Source organism: Jatropha curcas, chromosome 7 (assembly GCF_041381405.1).
Source record: "Jatropha curcas cultivar XTBG-Jc1 chromosome 7, XTBG_Jcur_1.0, whole genome shotgun sequence".
In the NCBI taxonomy this organism is placed as follows: Eukaryota; Viridiplantae; Streptophyta; class Magnoliopsida; order Malpighiales; family Euphorbiaceae; genus Jatropha; species Jatropha curcas.
In genome coordinates, this window is record NC_143157.1 from 25,948,702 (window position 1) to 25,970,210 (window position 21,509).

Genomic DNA, 21,509 nt, shown 5'->3' on the forward strand with positions numbered 1-21,509 from the left:
TTAACCCTATATCTATATATATGTTTTGAAATGAAAGTATTTTCACCGTTTAATGAAAAAGAAAAATACAAAGAGGGAACAGTTTTTAAAAAATTTCTATGCGATTGATGTAGCACACGAGCCTGTTCATAGATCTGGTTAGGCAAGTTTTATCCATAAAGTCAATACAATCAACTCAATTCTCTAAAGAATTGCATGACATACTAACAAGATCAGCTTCAGGCTTCAGGGTTCATATATGCACAACCATTCCATTCAAGTGCTTCCATCTAATAGCATAGGACCGCTCCGCCATCGCCTTTTCTTCGACATAACCTGAAATTGCAGACTCCATTATGGATCATCAAATACAAATACCAACTATTAGAAAATGAGAATAACATATACATACATACATTAGATGTTAGAGGTGGCAATGAAGCTCTTCGTGCAGCTTTTCCAGGCTCTGTTAATTGTCGAATCTCTTGTAGCTGACTAGTTATATCCTCCAATATCTGTAGCTCAAGTTTCTCTCTTTCTTTGTTCCCTTTTGTCAACTTTAGCTTCTCTCTTCCTTCTTGCACAGATTTTAGTTTCTCTCTAAGCCAAGTAATCTCATTGTCAATCTTGAACCTCTCAGCATCAAATGCAGACATTGATTTTCTCCTCATATCAGAACTTCGCCTGCTCTTCAAATTACCAATCGGGGGTAATCCGGTAGGAATGCTCGGATTGTTTGATGATGTTTTTGTATTACTTTTGTCTCCCATGACTTTTTTATACACAGAAAATTGATCATCAATCACATGAACATCGTGAACTTCACATTCGCTTTCTTTATTATTCTGTTGTAAATTATGTGGAGGATCTTTATTATCTCCTTCGCTAAGTTTTGTGTTTGGTAAGGATTCTTTCGAGTTGGGTTTCTCTACCTTATCTTCTTGATCAATGTATGCACTATTTTGCTTTAGCATAACAGAATTGTCATCTATCATGCAATACATATCAGCTTCAAACTGTTCATTCCCTGAAATCATTTGCCTGTAAGCTTCAACTTCCTTTTCTAAAAAATACTTTTCCCTTTCTCGCCTTACCAAAATTTCTTTCAGAATGTTCATTTCTTCAGCGTCGTATTCATATTTCTCTTCTAGTATTCTTTGACATTGCCTTGCTTCCATTTCTATAACAGCCTTTTCCTTTTGCAAACGCAATATCATAGCCATAGCCTCATCTGCAGCAGAAGCAGCCGCGCTTCTTTCCTTCTCTAACTCAATATAAAGAACGGCTCTCGCAGCATGTTCTTCTTCTAGTGCTTGTTCTAATAGTCTTATTGTGTTTTTCGCATTGCCGTCTAAATCTTGATCTCCATATGAATTGAAATCATCAACAAGTGATGCATTTTCATCTCCACGCTCGTTCTCATTTACAGATTCATTCCATTCAAAACCGTGCGAAAATTTTCTTTTCGAACCAATATCCACTAAAGCTTCTTTCCTATCTAAAAATTTCATACCCATATTAGTATTGTAGAAAAATAGTGAGAAACACAAATGAAATGAAATAAAAAAATAAATATCACCTTCGAAATTAATGCTACCAGGAGCTGATCTTATTTCTGCATTATCAGACCAGAAAGATTTATCAGAAGGGACCCAAGATAACTTCCCACGATGATCAATAACCGTACCGCCTTTTCTTCGGCGTCTAAGGCCATTTCTTGATTTATGGCGTGTAACCCATTTTCCTTTGAATTCAAATCTCCCATCTTTTATATCAGGAAAGTTCATTGCTCCCATCACAAAACCTTGTCCTTTCACTTTAGCCAAATCTCCATCTTTATTAATGTTTTTTGATCTTCTTTCTGATGAAGAGATACATGAGGCCTCGCCTTCTGATCCAACACCTTCATTTGTATCATTATCCCTTTCGATTTCCAAGTTGGAATTGGGACAATCAAAAGGGAATTTGGTTTTTACAGAGGATTGAACAGAAGAAATTTTCTTAGCAGGGAAATCAACTAATAATTCTCTTTGAAAACAGGTATTATTTTTAGTATTATTAGGAATTCCAAAGAATCCGTTGCAAGAACATGGTAAGTTCAATCCAAACAAACCTAGAAATTTCGAAGCAAAATAAGCAAGAGAAGATGAACATAGAAGAAGAAAGGTGATTGAAAGATCAAGAAATGCACCCACTAACCCAATAAATGTCCATTTACGTATAGCATGGCAAGGCATTCTTTTTTTTCTTGGAAAATTTTTTGTTTTTTGGGTTGGGCTATTATATGGATTGAACAAATGAACTACTCCCTCTGTTTGGTTGCAGAGAAAATCTAAAGGAAACAACATTTTCTCATTATCTGTCATGGCACTGCGACCCCTAGTTTTTGGGCGGTTATAAATTGGGCGAACGTTGAGGCTCGGATTACGTGGACAAACACACCTCAATTCTTGGAAAGGAACATAAAATTGTATAGATCATGTAGTAATGTTTCTTTCTGAATTTCTTTCCTAAGAACAATATATTTCAAAACAAAAAGAATATACAGGCGCAATATATTTTGTTCAATTGGGTCTTCCAATTGAATTGATTATTGAAATTTAGACTAATGTTAAATTTTTTAAAGTATAAATTAATAAAATTAAAAGAATTAACTAAAATAGAATAATTGGGCAAAGCTTCTAACTTAATTTAAAATTAATTTAATATATATATTATTAATTTATTTCACATTCGGTTAGAACATGATATCTTTTAAGATGGTTTTAATATCATTAAACTAAAATTCTGGATTTTTTTTTTTTTTTAAGATTGTAATACAGGTTAGTTTTTTAGCAGTTAACCTTTGATTTAGTGTAAAAAAATAAGAATCCAATCAATTTGTTTCTTGCAACGATCTGTAGAGACAGGGTAATAAGTTGTCCAAAATAAGATGGACTCATTTTGTCAGGGAAATCCACTTAGATATGGGCTGATTTTCTAGTTTCTTATTGGAAATGGGCCTATTAGGCCCATATATTGCAATCTAATTTCCATATAACCAAGGACAAGCTTTGTTTCCCCTCGTGTGATGCTATATTAATATCATACATTTTTTTTTCTTGCACTACGCCTTATCAACGTGATATTTAGATAAAACTCTTTTAATAGTAGTAATTTTAAAATTTAAAATTTTTAATTTTACAAATAAAGTTCGTTGGTATATGCTATTCATTTTGACAGGTCCAACTGTGTGACATCCCGACTCGGCAAAAGCAATTCTAAGAGAGCGGGTAGAGCAAAACTCCTAGCTAGCTTCTAGGATGGCAGGCTAGCTAGGGTAGTGGAATGCGGGACACAAGAATGAATCGAATCATATATCGAAAATGGGGAAACTAATCATTAGAGGCGCTTTTTGGTAGAGTGACTGGAGAGTTGGAAGAACTCCAGGGTTAAGTGTTCTCGCTTAACAGAAATCTCAGAATGGGTGGCCTCCTGGGAAGTTTTTCATTTCACCCGCGGGACAAAACCGTGCGGGTCTTGCCATCTTGTATGGGCGATTTGGCTTAATCCAAAGCGGACAATTTCTCTGGTGTTTAGAGTCGGGCGTGACAGTTGGTATCAGAGCCGGACCCCCTCCAGTAGATGTATGGTTCAAGGACGAACCACGCGGAAGCTGGTGGGCCTGTGACATCCCGACTCGGCAAAAGCGATCCTAAGAGGGCGAATAGAGCAAAGCTCCTGTTAGCTTCTAGGATGGCAGACTAGTTAGGGTAATGAAATGCGGGACACAGGAATGAATCGAATCATATATCGAAAAGAGGGAAACTAATCATTAGAGGCATCTTTTGGTGGAGTGGCTGGAGAGTTGGAAGAACTCCAGGGTTAAGTATGCTCGCTTAATAGAAATCTCAGGATGGGTGATCTCGTGCGGGTCTTGCCATCTTATATGGGCGATTTGGCTTGATCCAAAGCAAACAATTCTTCTGGTGATTAGAGTCGGGTGTGACAAACTGCCTATTAATACTATATGGCACGATTTTTAATTTCAGCTTTTACATATATCGAAATTAAACAAAACGTAAAAAACATACTTCTTTTATACTAATCAAATGAAATAATTAACAATTGAAGGTTAATAACAATTTAGTGAAAATTAGGCTAATCTTAGATGCAAACTTGTAATTTATTATTTATGATTAATTAGATAATTACAAAAGTAAAAATAGAAAAAGAATAATAAATTACGTAAAGCGACAAATAATTAATCATCAGTAAAAGTTAGACAATTTTAATTAAAAAATAATTACAATTGAGTGAATAAGTAAAATTGCATAAAGTGACAAATAATTACGAGAGTAAAAATAGACAGAGAGAATAATAAATTAAATTTATTACTATAAGAAATTCATATATTAGATGTTTATGGCTTGTATATAAGAGTGGATTTTTGTTGTATTGGAATGTGATTCAGCTGAAAAGAAATTAATCACTTGTATCCAAACAAAACAAATTAAAATGAAATCATTTGTTTTTTGAAAATTAAAATGAAATCATTTAGAAAAAGAAAAATCCTGAAATTTTCTTGCCATTAGTTGCAGCCAACTAATGTTATTTAGGATTAGAAGTCTTTATCATGGTGGCCAAATCACAATTTTGACAAATTCGAAATTTAATTGACTTAACTAAGATTGATCAATTACAACTATGTCAATTTTCAATTGATATATTCTACATAAAACCAAAAAAAAAAGCAATTTTTTTCTTTGTTGTTTCTTTTCAATTCCTCTTTTTTTTTATTATTATTATCACCGAGTACAAAGAGTACTAATAACGTACGATACATGTTTTATCTTTCTCTTTCTTTTCTCTCTAATCTTTTAACCCTTGTTTTGTTTCGGGCTGTCACTGTTAAACAACGGCAGCCCCTATCTCTTACATTCTATTATCTTTTTCGTTTCGCTTTCATTTCTTTTCGCTTTTAATCTTTTATTCACTCTATTAAATTCAGATCGATTTTTTTCTACAATAAATTTATCCTTTTTTTTGTTTTGTTATTGTTATTTTGTCTTCATATTTGGAATTTTCGATCAATAGAGTCTGGTAGAGCGGTTTGTTCCTCCATTGATGCTACTGAATCATAATGGCGTAAACTCATATATTCGTTATATGTTGCAAATTCTTGGAAAAACAATCTAAGTATAGAAGATCTAAAGGAGTTATTATTTTGTCGGTCAAATCACTTATGAATATTTGTAATTCCTAATATTATTACTAATGAATTATATTTTCAAAAAAAAAAAAAAAAAAGAAAAGAAAAGAAGACATCTCAGACCGGGGACAAACTTCCATCATCTGTTCTAGATTAGAAGTTCCGTCATTTGTGGTCTAAAGTTTTGTTTTTATTACTTTTTTTTCCCCCTTTCACTTTGATTATGGACATATATCAATTCTGCCAGACCTAATTCAAATTGCTAGACAGTTTTCATATTTGTAAATTTCAATTTGCCAATGTCCGTATGAGACAAATATGTAGATATTGAAAAGCACATAATATTCTAAAGATATGAAATTCTTAATTTCAAATTTGAAAATATGTTGGATTTTCTTTTTAATTTTTTTATCAAACCTTCTCATCATCTTCAATATTGATTTCTGTAAAAATTTATTTTTCAACCCTAAATTTATCTTTAAAGTATATATTAAAATTTATTTTCTTATATATATATTAAACACCGGTGTCCGAAAGCCCACACGTCATAAAATGAATTTTGATAAAATAGAAATAAAAAATTTTTATGGAAGGTACTTTGGGTGAAACTTAAACTCACCAAATCCAATACAGTCCATTCCTATTTGCTTATTGTGTACCAAACCAAAAGTGGATGTGTAAGGTGGGAAATATGGAATTATAATTAATTAATTAATTAATCTTGATTTAAAAATATTTTTCTCCTGATCTATTATGTCATCTACATCCTACTAACTTTGGGTAGGTGAAATTGCAGTAGTTGGAGATCTTGTTGGAGAAACTGTTCAAGACTGCAAGTGCAAAAGAATCAAACTATCTCATCTTTCATCCTCTCTTTTCTTGATTAAATCTATTTAACTACTAAAAATTCTTATTTATTAATATTTTTTGGTTGAATTTTTAGGAATTTAGGGTTGGTGGGAATAGCTATTTTTAATTGGAGATCCAAATTCTAAATGAAGCTTAAACAAGTATTTGCAATTTATTAATTGCTTAATCCTATAATAAAAATAAAATTGGTTAAAAAATACACTTCTTTTTTTTTTTTTTTTTTTAATCATCCAGTATCTGAAATTCACTAAGTCGATTAATTCAGATTCGCGTTCGACATACTTACATGGTAAAACGCTTCCTTCCGAGTATTTAAAGGATTATATATCCAATGCTTAAATTTGAGACGTTTAGTTAATAGTTAAGAGAAAAAAAATTCATATCATTCCGTCTCATCTCTTGAAGATGGTTAAAATAATTTTCAAATTCAAATTTTATATATGATAATTTCCTCCAAATATTTAAAAGAAAGGCCAAAAATTCAAATATGTCTTAGATATCCAAAAATTCAACATTTGGTGCTGTTTTTTCAGAAGAAAAAATTTGAAAATCTGAAATCCCATGGAATTGAATTCCTCTACAGTGAGACAATGCAGTAAACATACTAAAAGTTGTAGCTCATAAGTTCAAAAACATGACCTCTAAGCTCCATAAATGGAATCCCTTTCAATTAATATGAAAGAAACAGCACCAGTCAGTAGTAGGCAGCCCACAACACCCACTTTTAAACTGACTGCCATTTGTTTCTCAATAAATGAACTCTCTTAGAAAATTACATCCAGCAGTCTCTTTACTCGTGGCAGTGAAAGTACATTTCGAATTCGATTCATCTCAATCATTCAATGAAATGTAATATAATTAAAAATATTTATACCTAATATAGTTTAAGATTATGATGAATTTTTTGTTAACTATGAAGATATCAAGAAACATGTCTGAACATGTTTGATTGAGATGTATATGATTTAAGAAAAGGTTTGGAAGAATCTTTTATCCAATGTATTTTTGGTGCTCTTATTCAAACCTTAAATCAGAATATGCTTATTCTCAAAAAAAAAAAAAAAAAAAAAAAAAAAATCAGAAAATGCTTTGGTGCTTCCTATCAAATCATAAACCACTTATTAAGGTGGTGAATAAGAAAAGTGGTTCTGTTAAATCAATTTTAGAGATTCAATACATGTATAGATAAAGTACGGCTCGATGGGTAAATTATATTTGAGTTTAGTAAATTATTTCTGTAAATTAGATATTCGATATGTGAAAAAATATTTATGGAGAGAAAAGAGCAACCACAAAAACCCTAATTGAATATTTAGCATAAATATCTTTATCCTAATCCAAATTATTGCACATCCAACCACACTAAATTGGAAAAAACCCACCTAACCCACCTCAATTAGAATTTTAAATTCATGTAATTCCAATTTAGAAGGATAAAATTTGAATATCACTAACATTTAACACATTTTTTTACTGGGTTTAGATGTTTCCCTGAGATATACTAATAAAATTGCAATGACAATTTTCAAAGTGTTCAAAAATGAAAGAATTTTCAATCTAACAAGACTTGCGCACGCTGGGTCTATAATTTCACTTATAGACAAAACTAATAAAAATAAAATTTTTTTAAACATTATTTTTATTTTATAATTTTTTTTCCTAAATGTGGTCAAAGGTAATTTGTTTCGTAGGTATCACTAGATACCCTGTCTAAATAAGTCTCGACGACGGTCCACAAGTAGGGGTGGCTTTTTTGAGTTTTGACGTCTCAGGAAATATTCAAGTCTTCGAGATCACATTTCTATTCTACGCGTTCCAAAGGAGTTTGTGTGTGACCAAACGCCTCGTGTGAAACCATCCATGGAATAAGAACCAGAAAAATTCTATTCCTTCGAGGCTTTGTCTGTTCAATATATTTTATGATATATATTTTTAAACTGTTCAATACATCTAGAACATAAATGAATTTGACGATCCACATAAAAATAAAATACTTACATGGATTTTTCAAAATCTTTTTATTTTGAGTATTGTTAAAATTTTATACGAAAAAATCATGAAATAAAAAAAAAAACTCACATTCTTTTTTTGAACTTAAAATAAACTCACATTTTTAATTTCATAAATTGTGATAAATTTCATGCTTTAAAACTATCCATTTAATAGAAATAATATAGAAACGAAAGTTTCATTGGAGTTCCATAAAACCAGGTAACACATGAAGGGAGATAAAAAAAATTAAAATGATACATAAAATGAGGCGGAGGAATATTCACCTAAAATTCAAAACTATAAAAAAAGGATTCCACTTGGGCTTGTGAAAAAAAAAAGATAAAAGAGTCTGTTCAACAAAATTAATTATTAACTGTTTTAGTAGCGTTAACCGTTTAACTTTTTATTATTTAAAATGCTATCTTACCGAATGCTATAAAAAAATTTAAAAATTATTTAAAATACTATCGTCGAATACAGCCAATATATACACCAATTGCGGTCTATGATTTCTATCTTTTCTTTTTTTCATATAGACTTTTCAAAAAAAAAAAAAAAAAAGAGGACATAGACTGTTCACATACTGACAAAAATATTAAACTTGCCTTTCATAGATGGGAACCAAATGCAAAATAATTACTATTATATATGGTTAATCCTAAAATATGGCAAGTAAAATAGTATATAAACAAATTCAGAAGAACTAGGATTTAATTACAGTTCAGAATCTTCTTTGATGATGTATGAAATGCTGGGTAGGCTCCTTGTTGGGCGGTTGATGGAATACAATTCAACCATGCAACCTAACAAAGTTGAATAAAAAGGCACCAAGCGTTCACATAAATACACCTTCAATAAAGAACTTTCCAACCTTCTTTTGCCACCTTCAATCAATGCCTTGCTAGTGGTTAACCAAACCATTTCCAGGCACCACCATCACCATGAAGCTGAACCGCCTTTGCATAATCTTGCCTGCTGATTTAGATGATATTGCTCCATATCACTACCCCAAAATCACCCCACCAAGCAAAAAGATACTGAAAAAACACCACAGCCATGGCTGCGGTAGTCAAGTACTGGCTTTTCTTGGAAATTCATTTCGCAGGTTATATGACTCGAAGTGGGTTGGTTGTTATCGGCATGAAAGACCAAGAAAACAGCAGTCTGGTTCATTTCAAGACCTGGAAGGGGTTCAGATGACTGAGAAGGTTGGTGGTGATAATCCAAGAATTTTCAGTTATGCAGAGCTTTATATAGGTTCTAATGGATTTAGTGAAGATGAAATTCTTGGTAGTGGAGGTTTTGGTAAAGTGTATAGAGCAGTTTTACCTAGTGATGGTACTGTTGTTGCTGTGAAATGCTTGGCAGAGAAAGGTGAACAATTTGAAAAGACTTTTGCAGCTGAATTGGTTGCAGTGGCTCACCTACGACACAGGAATCTTGTTCGGTTAAGAGGATGGTGTATTAATGAAGATCAGTTGCTTCTGGTTTATGATTACATGCCAAATCGCAGCCTTGACAGGGTGCTTTTTAGAAATCCAGAAAATTTGACAGCAGCAGCACCTCTTAATTGGGAAAGGAGAAAGAAAATAATTAGTGGGTTAGCAGCTGCACTGCATTATCTACATGAACAATTGGAGACACAAATAATTCATAGAGATGTAAAAGCAAGTAATGTAATGCTGGACTCACATTATAATGCCAGGCTCGGTGACTTTGGCTTGGCAAGGTGGCTTGAACATGAACTTGAGCACAAAACCAGAATTCCTTCAATGAGAAACCACCAGTTTCGCTTGGCAGATACAACCAGAATTGGTGGCACCATTGGTTATTTGCCACCTGAAAGTTTCCAGAAGCGAAGTGTTGCTACTGCAAAGTCGGATGTTTTCAGTTTCGGTATTGTTCTGTTAGAGGTTGTGTCCGGAAGACGAGCAGTGGATCTCACATACCCAGATGAGCAAATAATTTTGCTTGACTGGATCAGGAGGTTATCAGATGAGAGGGAAATTTTACAAGCAGGAGACAAGAGGCTTGCAGATGGGTCCTATGTGCTTTCTGATATGGAACAACTGATTCATTTGGGGCTTCTTTGCACATTGCATAACCCACAACTTAGGCCTAATATGAAATGGATTGTGGAAACACTTTCCGGTAATATTTCTGGCAAGTTACCGCCTCTGCCATCATTTCAGTCTCATCCTCAATACATATCTTTATCTTCTTCATCTAATACTAGCACAAGCAACAGTTACACCAGGTCCACTACCTCTACACCTAGATCTAACATTACAGTCACATCCACTTCATCAACCTTTGTCACAGCCATTGGAGAAACTATATATGCAACTGCAGAATTTGGAAACAATGGTTTAAGTTCTTCTAACAATAGGAGTCATCTACGAACTAGTTGCTTTGTGGTGGAAACTCCCAGGGAAATATCCTACAAGGAAATCATTTCCGCAACAAAAAATTTCTCAGATTCACACAGGGTAGCAGAGGTGGACTTTGGAACTGCTTACCATGGTATCCTTGAAGATGGCCACCAAGTCATAATAAAGAGGCTTGGCATGACAAAATGCCCTGCAATTAGAACAAGATTTGCTTCTGAACTGCAGAGTTTAGCCAAACTTCGCCATAGAAACCTAATACAGCTCCGTGGATGGTGCACTGAGCAAGGAGAGATGCTTGTTGTCTATGATTATTCAGCAAACCGCCTCCTAAGTCACCTCCTTTTCCATCATGATAACAGAATTGGCCATTCTATCCTGAAATGGAGGCACAGATATAATATCGCCAAGTCACTTGCATCTGCCATTCTTTATCTTCATGAAGAATGGGATGAACAAGTTATCCACAGAAATATTACCACTTCTTCCGTCTCTCTTGATCCAGACATGAACCCTCGACTTGGTAACTTTGCCCTTGCAGAATTCTTGTCAAGAAATGATCATGCACATAAAGCCGCCAGCAAGGGAAATAAATCAGTTCGTGGAATTTTTGGTTACATGTCACCGGAATACATAGAATCTGGTGAAGCAACACCAATGGCTGATGTTTATAGCTTTGGTGTGGTAGTGCTTGAGGTGGTCACTGGACAGATGGCAGTGGACTTTCGGCGACCTGAGGTACTACTGGTTAATAGGGTTCATAAATTTGAGGCACAAGAAAGACCACTGGAGGAACTAGTTGATATAAGGTTGAACTGTGAGTATGACCATAAGGAACTGATAAGACTTCTCAAAATGGGAATTGCATGCACTAGGTCCAACCCAGAATCAAGGCCAAGCATGAGGCAGATTGTACGTATACTTGATGGAAATGAGCAATTCCTAGTAGGGGCAGAGCAAAAGAATGAAAGCAAAAAGGAATGGAACCAAAAGAATGCCTGTTCCTTGTCATTGATCAGGAGAATTCAAGCTCTGGGAATACAGTGAGTAACGCCACAGCAGCAGATCAGATAAAGACTACTAGGTCTTTGAGGCAGTTAAAGAGTTCTTTTGTTCTTTTTGTTTTTGTAAACTCCTATGCTACTCAATGTAGAAACTTCTAATTACAATAGATTTTCATGTTTCCCGATAAGTCACTCATGTAGCACTTCATTTTATAATATATATATCCATTTGTACATATATAATCATCTACTATCAGAGAACCTTATCCTTCAGAAGAAGGTTGTAAGCTTCTTTCATGAAAACATCAAGAAACCTTTGTTATACTTGTCGGCAACACTCACTTCCATGCACAATTATCCGAACCTTATTTAGACAGTCGATGAAGTAGATTAAACAAACTAAGAAGATTAGAGAAAATCCTGCCTGAGCACTACTCTCATAAGGAAGTGAAATAATCTTATAAACTAGTAAGATGATTCATAGGATGACTGAAACTTTTATCATTTGAAAGGAAATAATATGATACATGAACAGGACAAAGTAGAAACAATACTAAATAGTAGACTTGAGTTTTTTGGGCATTTACATAGATGCTTTGATCCTGACCTCATGTTGAACTATTATCCAGCGCATTTTTTTTTTCTTTGAAATTGTCTTGCACTTGGTTTAGCTTCCCATCACTGGGATTTCTTCATCAGCATCAATCCCAACCCAGTTTATTAAAGCAAAGAGGAACTCTCTGAAGCTGACCTTTCCGTTCCTGTCCCAGTCCATTTCTCCTGCATTTAATTAGAGGAATCGCCAGAAGATGGTTAAAATAACTAAATAGCAGTACAAATCAGAAACAGAAATATAGCATGTAAAGGAGATGGATACTGAATCGTGACTTGGTGACGCGTGCAGGCGATTTCTCCCAAGGAGAAGCCTCATTCAATGCCTTGAGCACATCTTTCTTGTTCAGCTTTCCATCACCATTCTTATCTAAAAATAAGAATGCTTCCACAATGGTATCAAAAGTGGCCTCAAGCTCCCGTGAACCCACCTTCGATGTCTGAAAGACAACCCATTGGCCATTGAATATACTGAACAGCAATGCAGTCAATTTAAAAAATCTTTGACACTAAAAAATTAGATAAGTTACACTATGAGGAGAGGAGGAAGGTTCCACTAGGAGATAGATGAGACACAAAAGAACAATAAACTCATTGAATTGTATCCCTTGGCTCCCATCAATGTCACATGAGTGAAACAGATCCTCAATCTCCTGCTCTTTTAGATTGAGTTGCAGTTTCTGTAAGCATCTTTTGAGTTCTCCACGATCAATAATCCCATTTGCATCTTCATCTGTTAGATTTACAGAAAGTAAATAGAGCTATAGTGCACCAAAATATCCAAGTCACGGAAAGAAACCTAGTTGAAACTCACCATACAGTTCAAATACACCCCTGATGTTTTTCAGTCCGTCTTTGAACTGAGGAAACCTCAAGATTATACTGTCAATAGATTTAAAATTCGTATGCCCCGTTGAACTTCTCTTTACTTCAATCATCTTCTTCTCAAGCTTGGCATCCAATCTCTTATATTTGTTTTGTGAACCACAATGACAAAACATCTCTGCTATTTTGGAACACAGTGACTTCAAAGCAGGGCAAGAATAAGATGTGCCTTAAGAAGGATGAATCAAATGTAGGCTTAGTAAAGGAGAGAAAATGTGTATATATTTACGTACTTCTATGAAATGGTAAATGGTAAAAAAAAAAGCCCCAGTTCAATAAATGCTTCTGATAACTCGCATTCAGAAGCACGCCACAGCAAAAGAACAGCCAACTCAACTCAACCAAGTCTTCATTCAAAAATAATTTTCTTCAGTAGTAACGTATGAGAAATACCATTCAAGTTATTTCACCTTATTCCAAAGATTAATGAGCATAGGTTAGTAACTTATAGATAGGAAGCAATTAAAAGGGGAAACAAAACAGTAGCTAGCTAGAATCATGAGAATTGATAAAGTACCTCAGGAATGTTAATTTATATAGATTGTCAATCTAGGTGAACTTAAATACAAGTTAAACAGCAAAAATTGAATCTTCATGGTTAACTTCAACAAACCCAGAAGCTTTTCTGCTTTGCTCACATTCTTTTTTAAATTTTTGGGTGTTTTGATCTCCCTTATATTGGGTTTCTACAGAAGCTGTTTAATTCTACAAGCTAATAAGAAAAGGGAAAAAAGAAAGACATACCCAGTGAAACTTTCATAGCTGTTGGTGAGAGGGAGGAAGCAGTTCTCTATACCAAGAAAATAAGAGCAGCTGGCAATATAAAATAGGAAATAGGAAATAGGAAAAAGATGTACTTCAATTAAATGCCCACACAGCAAAGAGAGGGAAATAAGGGTCAATGCGATAAGCAAATTGGGGTTCTTTAAAGTGGAGATGCCATTATGGCTTTTGAAAGCAGAAGTGAACTATTAACTACTCAATCTCTCTCTCCCCATTATCAAAATTATAATTAAATTATTATTACTATCATAAATGCAAGAAAGAATAAAACTTTTGCTTTTGTTAGACTTTAGATACCAAATGCCAAAAAGAATTGAAGCTGTCTTGTTTCTTGATAAATGGAGAAAATTGGAATCAAATTCCACAGAGTTGAACAAAAGAAAGCTATCCTAATTCCTAATCCTAAAAATTCCTGATTGTTTCTTCCAGCAAGCGAAATAAAACAAACAATCCCGCTTGTGTTTGAATTCTTGTGTTTTTATTTTTTTTAAAATATGTAAATACAGTTCAAATTATGAATTTACAGAGATTGATAAAGTTCAAAATAACCTAGAAGTTTACCTCAGATTTCGTATCCAAATGGACTGAGCCAAATAAAGTGAAAAAAAGTGGAATTGATTGAAGAACATTGACTTCAGAGGGAAAAGTTTCTGGAAACTCTCTATTTCTATGAACGAAAAAATTTCTGTAGGATGAAATAGTTTTTTTTCTATCAGAGGGAAAAGTTTCTCTCGAGTAGAAAATTTCTTACTGGACAAAAACGTTTCCCTGACTGTATATCCATTAAAAACACACATGAAAAATCCATTTAATAACAAGCAGTTGTTCATTTACATGCATATTGCGAATAGATTTTTTACGACTTGCTGTTAGTTTATCCTGAATGTAATGGATTCAAGCTATAGAAACAGTCTCTCTGCGTGAAAATCCACATAAAGGATGCTTCATGTACTAGATGCCCTTATATGTTCATTACCCCTGTTTGTGCAAAATAAGGGAATTCCCTTCCATTATCTCCCTTTCTTCTCTGTTCAACTTTCTATGTGCTCTCAGCTATGCACACTCGTCTCTTTCATCCATTTTCCAAACCGCTATCCCCAACTTAAAAAGTTAATGTTCTTTAGAAAGGGAGAGACTTGCAAATTATAAGAGATATCTTCTTAACTCAAAAGATCCAAGACTATACAGACCACCAATGATACACTTGATTAAGGTCAGCATGACTCTTAGACCTACTAAACAAGGAAAAATAACCCCAAAAGAGAAACAAATGAGTTTCTGTTTCTAGGATGGAAATAAATGTCTTTGCCACTCATCCAATATTACTCATCACCCATTCTACTTCTTGCCGCAAGCTTCCCTCTAAGGGCAACGTGTCTCCATTACCAAATGCAGGCCTTGGTCTTTTCTTCATGGTCACAGCAGCCTGTGAACCCACACCCATTGGAGAAACTGGGCTCCCCGTTGAAGTCAAGCAGCTTTCTATGGAGCATTCACCAATCCGACCTGGCAAATTTGTAGTATTTTTGTTCTCTAGAGCTGCAGCAAGTTCAGGTAATGAAGGCATTTTTATATTATCGACTGGGAGCATTCCTTGGCATTCATTGGAAACTTTTATTGCCAGTTCAGACAGCTCTTCCCTAGCAGCTTCAAGCCCAGCAGAGGCAGCAGCCTGATCGTTCAGCACCTGATCATTCAGTGCTTTACAAGCTTTTTCAAGGATTGATTGTAGGTATTTACCCTGTGCTTCAATTCGAAGTTGGAGACGACGCTGCACCTGCTTATGGTAAAATCATCAGATTTTAAAAATCATTGCTAAGCCAGCACATTACTTGTACTAAGGAAACAATTTTTTGAAAAAAAAAATGTAAGATTGAACTTGTTTTAGTTTATAATAAACGATCAACAACATAACCTTAGTGATCAAATAAATGCCAGCTATTAAGTAACCCATGCTGCAATGGCTCAACCTTTACATGCTAACCCAAAAAAGTCCAAAACCACATTTTCTTGACCACACCAGATGCAAGAGTGAAAAGTAAAAACAAACCTCAAGCTGCTCATGCAATCTTCGTTGGACTTCCATCTGTACTCGCAAAGCTTCAGTAACCTGGTAACCACTGTTTGGAAGATGAAAATAAGTAATTCAACAAGGAAATAAGGATGGGATCAAATTTAGCACGAAAAGGGAAAAAGATGATATACTCATTTAGATCCTGTGCCATCATTCTTGATGACGTTGATGTAGATGAACCAGTATCCTGACTTTCTGCAACAGATGCTGCAATCCCAACTACTACACATCATTACTTGATGAATTAGAATTTTTATTGCCATTTTTTCACCAAATAGATCTATCAGCAATGATAATGACACTATTTCTCTAACTCTGCCTACCCTAACATGCAGCATACACCAACCTATCCCCTCTCCCAAATATTTGTGATCTTGCAGGATCATTTTAATAATTCTTGTTAAGCCCCCCCACCCACCCCCCCTCTTCTCTTTCAGGAGAACTTTCTATTGCAGAAAAGGGAAATGATAACATTAAGGGATTCCAAAAGACCTATGTTCATACCATCCTTAGAGTTATCGTTTGATTCTTTGCAGGATTGCCTTCCCAGCCTGTATTTCTGCATGCCAAGAAATTAAGGAACAGCTGTGAAAAGAAAAGAAGGTATCACCTTGAAGATCAAAATCATTTGTGAGAGAATTGTATCAACAAACCTGTAGGTGAGATTTTAAGTGATATAGAGTGAGGCCCTTTACTCCCATTGTCCTCATAATCGTTTTTGGTGTTGCTTCTGCAATATATGCCAAGTAAAAAACATAAAGCTTTCATAAGCAATCGATCAAGAATTGTGTGTTCTAGAATAAAAATTCAAATTCACTTGACATAAAAATGTTGATCAATCATAATTAGGTTTCAGAATGCAAGCTAACCATATGGTTTCAGGACAACTTGGGAATGAATATTATAGGCCTGTAATTTGATGGTTATATTTCCAATGAAACCAGCTATAAAAATACTTCATTGGTAGCAGAACAATCACAAGTATGGAGTTCAAAAAACTGAAATCCATAAAAAAAAGCAACTACAAGTATCATCTTTACCGGCTCCAATCCAAGTTGTAGCTAATTAAATTCAAACATAACACTACTATCATCAGATTAGCCTTTTGACTATGACGTCGTATATAGCCCTTGAATTTGAGGTCATATTATCATGCAAGCATTCACATTTTAATTGGCAATTAAGCCTCAAGCTAAACGTTGGCGCCCATACTAAACCATAAACTTAACATCCATGAGAACAATTTTTACAACACAGCCACACCACATGTATCAATATTGTTCTTCAATGCTAGGCTTGAATATTCAAGTCACCATCCACAATCCTAGTCGGAAATGTTTTGCAGATCTAAGCATGTCACGACCACACTATCGGTATTTTCTATGCTCCATTTTCTATCCTTATTTCTTTTTCAATCTGACACAGTGGGCTTTTAAATAACAACAGAGCAAACCACTAAACCTGATTTATTCTAAAACAGTCCAGCAATAAAGCAAACACATAGAATCGTAGCACTCGTCATGCCGATGACAATTTACCCAAAAAGCAGCAATCTCTAAAACAGCAATTTGAGTGCACTGGTGCCTTAGATACTTGACGAACACTGAAAAAGGAACTGTTAAGTAATGGTGTATAGATATATGCTGACAATATGAGGGATAGGTGCATGATTAATAATTTCTTTCTGATTAATGAAAATCACTCAAACAAAATGTACTTGAGCTTCACTAAACATGTTTAAGAAAACCTCTCAGCCCGTCACCTGTAGTTCGTGCAAACATCTATCATATCCTACCAGCAATCTACTTCTAAAATCTCCCTGTGGGATATCCCAGACAGCGTAGTGATCATTCCTTCTTTCAATTTATGGTTGGACACTAGCCAAACTCTCACTCCCCACCCTCCCCAAATTGTGATTAGGAAACCGGGAATGAAGAGATAGGAATAGGAATTATAGTACCATTGGAAGAAGGGGATTTCCGCATATTTATGCTTTTCATTCCCAACAGAATAACCTAAGTGGATGAAAGTCACATCTCGATGTTCATGTCACAAAAGAAATTATGATAAATTTATGCCAAAGAAATGGGATACAAATCAGAAGATATATATGGGGGTTGGGATAGAATGCGAAGATAAAATGTTGATCTTGATAAGCCTTTCTCAAAGTGGTTTATTTCAAAACTTTGGGTATTATTCTTTGTGTTTGGCACTTCTCCAACCATTCTGAAGGTAGTAATTACAGTAGGACGAAAATAACAGCCATGACAGGGTGTTGAAGGCAGCTCCGATTTGCTAACAGCATGGGTATGAAAATGTTGTCACTTGGTGGTAGAAAAGAAATGACAGGCTTTTGGGAATAGAAGTGCTGGAAACAATTAGGGTGCAATGGTGTAGTAGTGCACAAGGTGGGGGAAAATATGTAATCAAACATTCCAATTGAAAATGAATATAGCAGGATTTAAAAATCTTCATTCCTCAGTTAAAAAGATAATAACTACTTCCAAGTTGACCAAAACACTCAGAGCTCTAGGGAAAAGAAGCAGAAAAATTGATTACACAGAGTACCCATACACTTCTCTTGATATATGTTTTCCACTTCTAGTCCTCTATCTACTGAAAACCATATAATCATGGGAAAGGCGTAATTTCCAGTTTCAATTCACAGCAACCAGATTAGAACTCTTTGTTCTGTAATGATGGAAGAAAACAGTTAAAATCAACAACTGCAAAAATGAGTAAATTAGCTTCACCATTAACAAGATTATGCATTTCAAATCAAACCACCAAATTGGAGATCTTCTGACTTGCCTGCTAAAACTGCTGCCCAGCACCCACTAACTAGAAGAAATTGCTCATTTTTTTAATTAGTTGTTGACTTAAAAATTGCTGGAAACACAATATAGGCAACTCATATTCTCATTATACTTTTTTATCCTAATTTCTTATGAAAATGATCAATATTCCTGTTCATTGATTTAAAAGATTATCCAATATATTCATCAAAAACAAGAAGCAAAGTATGAGAATAATTCCAAATGCCCAAGCTTTTGAACACTTTGGACTTAATACTAAATTCCCAGCTTAAAAATCTTTGGTACTAATGATTGCATAGTTCCACTTAACTACGCTGAGCATCATTATTACTCATATTATTTTCTTTGAATATAATATTAAAATTTGTATCAGCAGGAAATATATCGATTCGAATTTTGAGAACAGGCAAAAAGATAATAAGCTTATATTATAGGTTCTTTTGCTCATTTGCAGAGAGTCAAAAAATACAGAGCAAAAGCTTGTCATTTACTTTTCAATGTAATATCCAGTCAATAGCTTCATCATAAATCTTTATAGATTCTATGCAAATAACAGATAATATCCTTTCCCAAGCAAAGACAAATTTGTATGTTGCCTTAATTTGTCCTTTTAGTTGTATCTTCCAGCAATAAAACGATTTCGGAAACACTCGGGAAGCACATAACAACAGCACTAAAATCAACAGATTAAAGAATTAGAAAAAACAATAATTACAAAAGCAAGGAACATTGATGAGTCAATTAAAATAACTGAAACACTGAAGATAAGACTGCTTGCATTGTCAATATCATATCCATTTTAAAAAAGAGCATCATATTAAGAAAATATAACCCATGGGTCAGCTCCACTAACTCAAGAAAAAGAGAGAGGAAAGAGGACCCATTACAACAGTATGAAAAACAACGACACAAGTGAAAACTGCCAATTCATCCATAATAAATGTATGATAATATCTGATAGCAACAACTAACCCAAAAAAATTAAAAAAAAAAGGGAAAAATCCTCTAATTATTGAGGGGGAAAAAAAATCTCCCCTTTCATCACTCAAAATCATCATCAATGACTAGTAGTTAGCCATACTCAAAATCACCACATCAATTACATTAATCACCCCATAAAAATATGATCGTAACAAATTAAAAGGGAAAAAAAAAACATCTTTTATCAATTACAGAATCCACTGAACTAAATTTAAGCAATCAAAAACTTGAATTTATAAAAATAAAATAAAAATATAAAAGGAAGAAGAATTTCCCACTCATTACATAAACCCAGAAACATACATTTAAAGCTCCACCAATAAGCATCAGCATAAATACGAAGCATCAAACTGAATTCAAAACAATAACGAACAATAACGGATAGCTAACACAAACCAAACTAGTAGAAAAGAAGTGAAAATAAGCACTGTCAAGTCAAAAAAAACCACATTCTATAATAAATAAATCTTAGACAAAGAAAGCGAAGCTCAAAAACCAAAAATCAATATATACATATATATAAGCAACTGAAAATGGAGAGCATATACGCACTATCAGGTCCACCGAGTTGGGTGACAGCATCGACGAATCTCTCGTGGAGCTCGGCTGTCCACCGGAGACGGGGCTTCGGATCCGTAGTAAGAACCAAGCACGCATCCCCAGGCAAGTTGGTTCCGTCCAGCGAGCCTTGAAAATCTCCATGTCCTACACTCCCATCCAACGGCAACGAGTGTATCGCCGAGTACATTTTTCCTTGATATAATAAAATTTTCCGGCGGAAAATGTAGGAAAGATCCGATTGAGGTTCCAGGGTCGGGGCACGGAGCCCCGATAAAGACAGAGAAGCAGAGATATATACGAGTAAAATGGGTTTAATTTTCTGTGCTGTGTAAGAGAGAGAAAGAGAGTTATAAGACATGCAGAGGTTAAGACAGCGATGGGTTTTTTATTTGCATGATGTGTTATTTTGTCTATGGCTTTCTTTTCTTTTTCTTTTATTTTCTTTCTCTTTCTCTGTAATTTTCTTTTTCTTTTTTCTTTTTTTTTGACTCTACATGTATAGATGTATTGTGCAGAGGGTATTTTGTACTGTATCTATGTAGGAAAATGGCAGGAAAGAACGTGGACTCCGGTTGGCACATGGTGGTGTCGTGTATTTGCTTATGGGATGTTTGGTTACCAGGAAAATAAAAGGATGAAACGAAGGTGACATGTATGTACTGCATTAAACCCTATATTTACTGGTTTAATACTTTGTGTAGTTGGCACCTTTGGCTAGAAGTGATATTTAGATAAAGCGCCCGCAGTAACAGTGATTAATCTTTAAATATTAAAAATAATTAATTATTTCAATTTTTATTTTACATGGGCATAAATTTTTCGTAGAAAATATGAATATATAGTAATATTCAAAGTTTTTTTTTTCTTTCGTGAAATAGTGAATAATTCCTTTTTAAATTTTGACAAAATAATAATCTTTTAAAACAATTATAACATGTTATAATTATGTTTTTATTTTTATTCTTTGCCATTATCACTTTCTTACTTCAAATCACATATTAAAATCATGTGAGTTCCTAAATATTGACTCTTATTCTACTCGAAATTTATATCCAACACATGATAAAACTTGCTATCTTTTGTCCCTTTTGTACCTAACAATTTGGTGCATTTTTGTGTCCTATATTAAAAAGTACTCACCATTAGTCAATAAATCCAAAAAAAAAAAAATAAATAACAAATGAATTTTTTTTATTAATAAAAAATTTAATCATAAAAACAAGTTGTGAAACATTTTTTATTTTTAAAATCTATATACTTATCTCATTTTTAAATATATTCAAATTAAGTTCAAATTGATATCCCAAGAGTAGGGTAACAAGCAATTTTCCATTGGGATATTATAATAAATATCATATTTTGAAATTTTATTTT

The 21,509-nt window shown here is 34.1% G+C and overlaps 4 protein-coding genes across 14 annotated transcripts; 1 reads left to right on the forward strand and 3 right to left on the reverse strand.

The window, feature by feature from the left end:
* Positions 1–125: 125 nt before the first annotated feature.
* On the reverse strand, positions 126–2,356 carry LOC119369834 (uncharacterized). 4 transcript variants are annotated; one of them, XM_037636706.2, is made up of 3 exons: positions 1,559–2,356; positions 396–1,477; positions 126–315 (listed from the first exon to the last, which is right to left on the reverse strand). In XM_037636706.2, exons 1-3 carry the CDS (start codon positions 2,343–2,345, stop codon positions 256–258), a joined length of 1,929 nt encoding a protein of 642 aa, XP_037492634.2. In that variant the 5' UTR covers positions 2,346–2,356; the 3' UTR covers positions 126–255. The 4 variants fall into 4 exon arrangements, with proteins under 4 accessions (XP_037492634.2, XP_089579817.1, XP_089579816.1 ...); XM_089723691.1 differs by having other exon boundaries at positions 392–1,477; XM_089723690.1 differs by having other exon boundaries at positions 396–2,356.
* A 6,386-nt stretch (positions 2,357–8,742) lies between these two features.
* Positions 8,743–11,666, forward strand: AP4.3A (protein kinase family protein). Its single transcript, XM_012215756.4, has one exon. It carries the CDS (start codon positions 8,974–8,976, stop codon positions 11,464–11,466), a length of 2,493 nt encoding a protein of 830 aa, XP_012071146.1. The 5' UTR covers positions 8,743–8,973; the 3' UTR covers positions 11,467–11,666.
* Positions 11,667–11,909: 243 nt separating this feature from the next.
* On the reverse strand, positions 11,910–14,413 carry LOC105633181 (Calcium-binding EF-hand family protein). Of its 6 annotated transcripts, none has more exons than XM_089723764.1 (6): positions 14,265–14,395; positions 13,665–13,733; positions 12,850–13,038; positions 12,566–12,768; positions 12,301–12,475; positions 11,910–12,203 (listed from the first exon to the last, which is right to left on the reverse strand). In XM_089723764.1, exons 2-6 carry the CDS (start codon positions 13,678–13,680, stop codon positions 12,091–12,093), a joined length of 696 nt encoding a protein of 231 aa, XP_089579890.1. In that variant the 5' UTR covers positions 13,681–13,733; positions 14,265–14,395; the 3' UTR covers positions 11,910–12,090. The 6 variants fall into 6 exon arrangements, with proteins under 6 accessions (XP_089579890.1, XP_020534443.1, XP_089579891.1 ...); XM_020678784.3 differs by having other exon boundaries at positions 12,850–13,089; XM_089723765.1 differs by lacking the exon at positions 14,265–14,395 and adding an exon at positions 13,154–13,330 and having other exon boundaries at positions 12,850–13,060; positions 13,665–13,978.
* A 426-nt stretch (positions 14,414–14,839) lies between these two features.
* Positions 14,840–20,567, reverse strand: LOC105633182 (Homeodomain-like superfamily protein). 3 transcript variants are annotated; one of them, XM_012215761.4, is made up of 6 exons: positions 20,127–20,567; positions 16,431–16,507; positions 16,282–16,336; positions 15,909–15,996; positions 15,754–15,823; positions 14,840–15,480 (listed from the first exon to the last, which is right to left on the reverse strand). In XM_012215761.4, the coding sequence occupies exons 1-6, from the start codon at positions 20,491–20,493 to the stop codon at positions 15,016–15,018; spliced, it is 1,122 nt and encodes a 373-aa protein (XP_012071151.1). In that variant the 5' UTR covers positions 20,494–20,567; the 3' UTR covers positions 14,840–15,015. The 3 variants fall into 3 exon arrangements, with proteins under 3 accessions (XP_012071151.1, XP_012071150.1, XP_012071152.1); XM_012215760.4 differs by having other exon boundaries at positions 15,909–15,999; positions 20,127–20,564; XM_012215762.4 differs by having other exon boundaries at positions 15,909–15,984; positions 20,127–20,559.
* Between the last annotated feature and the right edge of the window lie 942 nt (positions 20,568–21,509).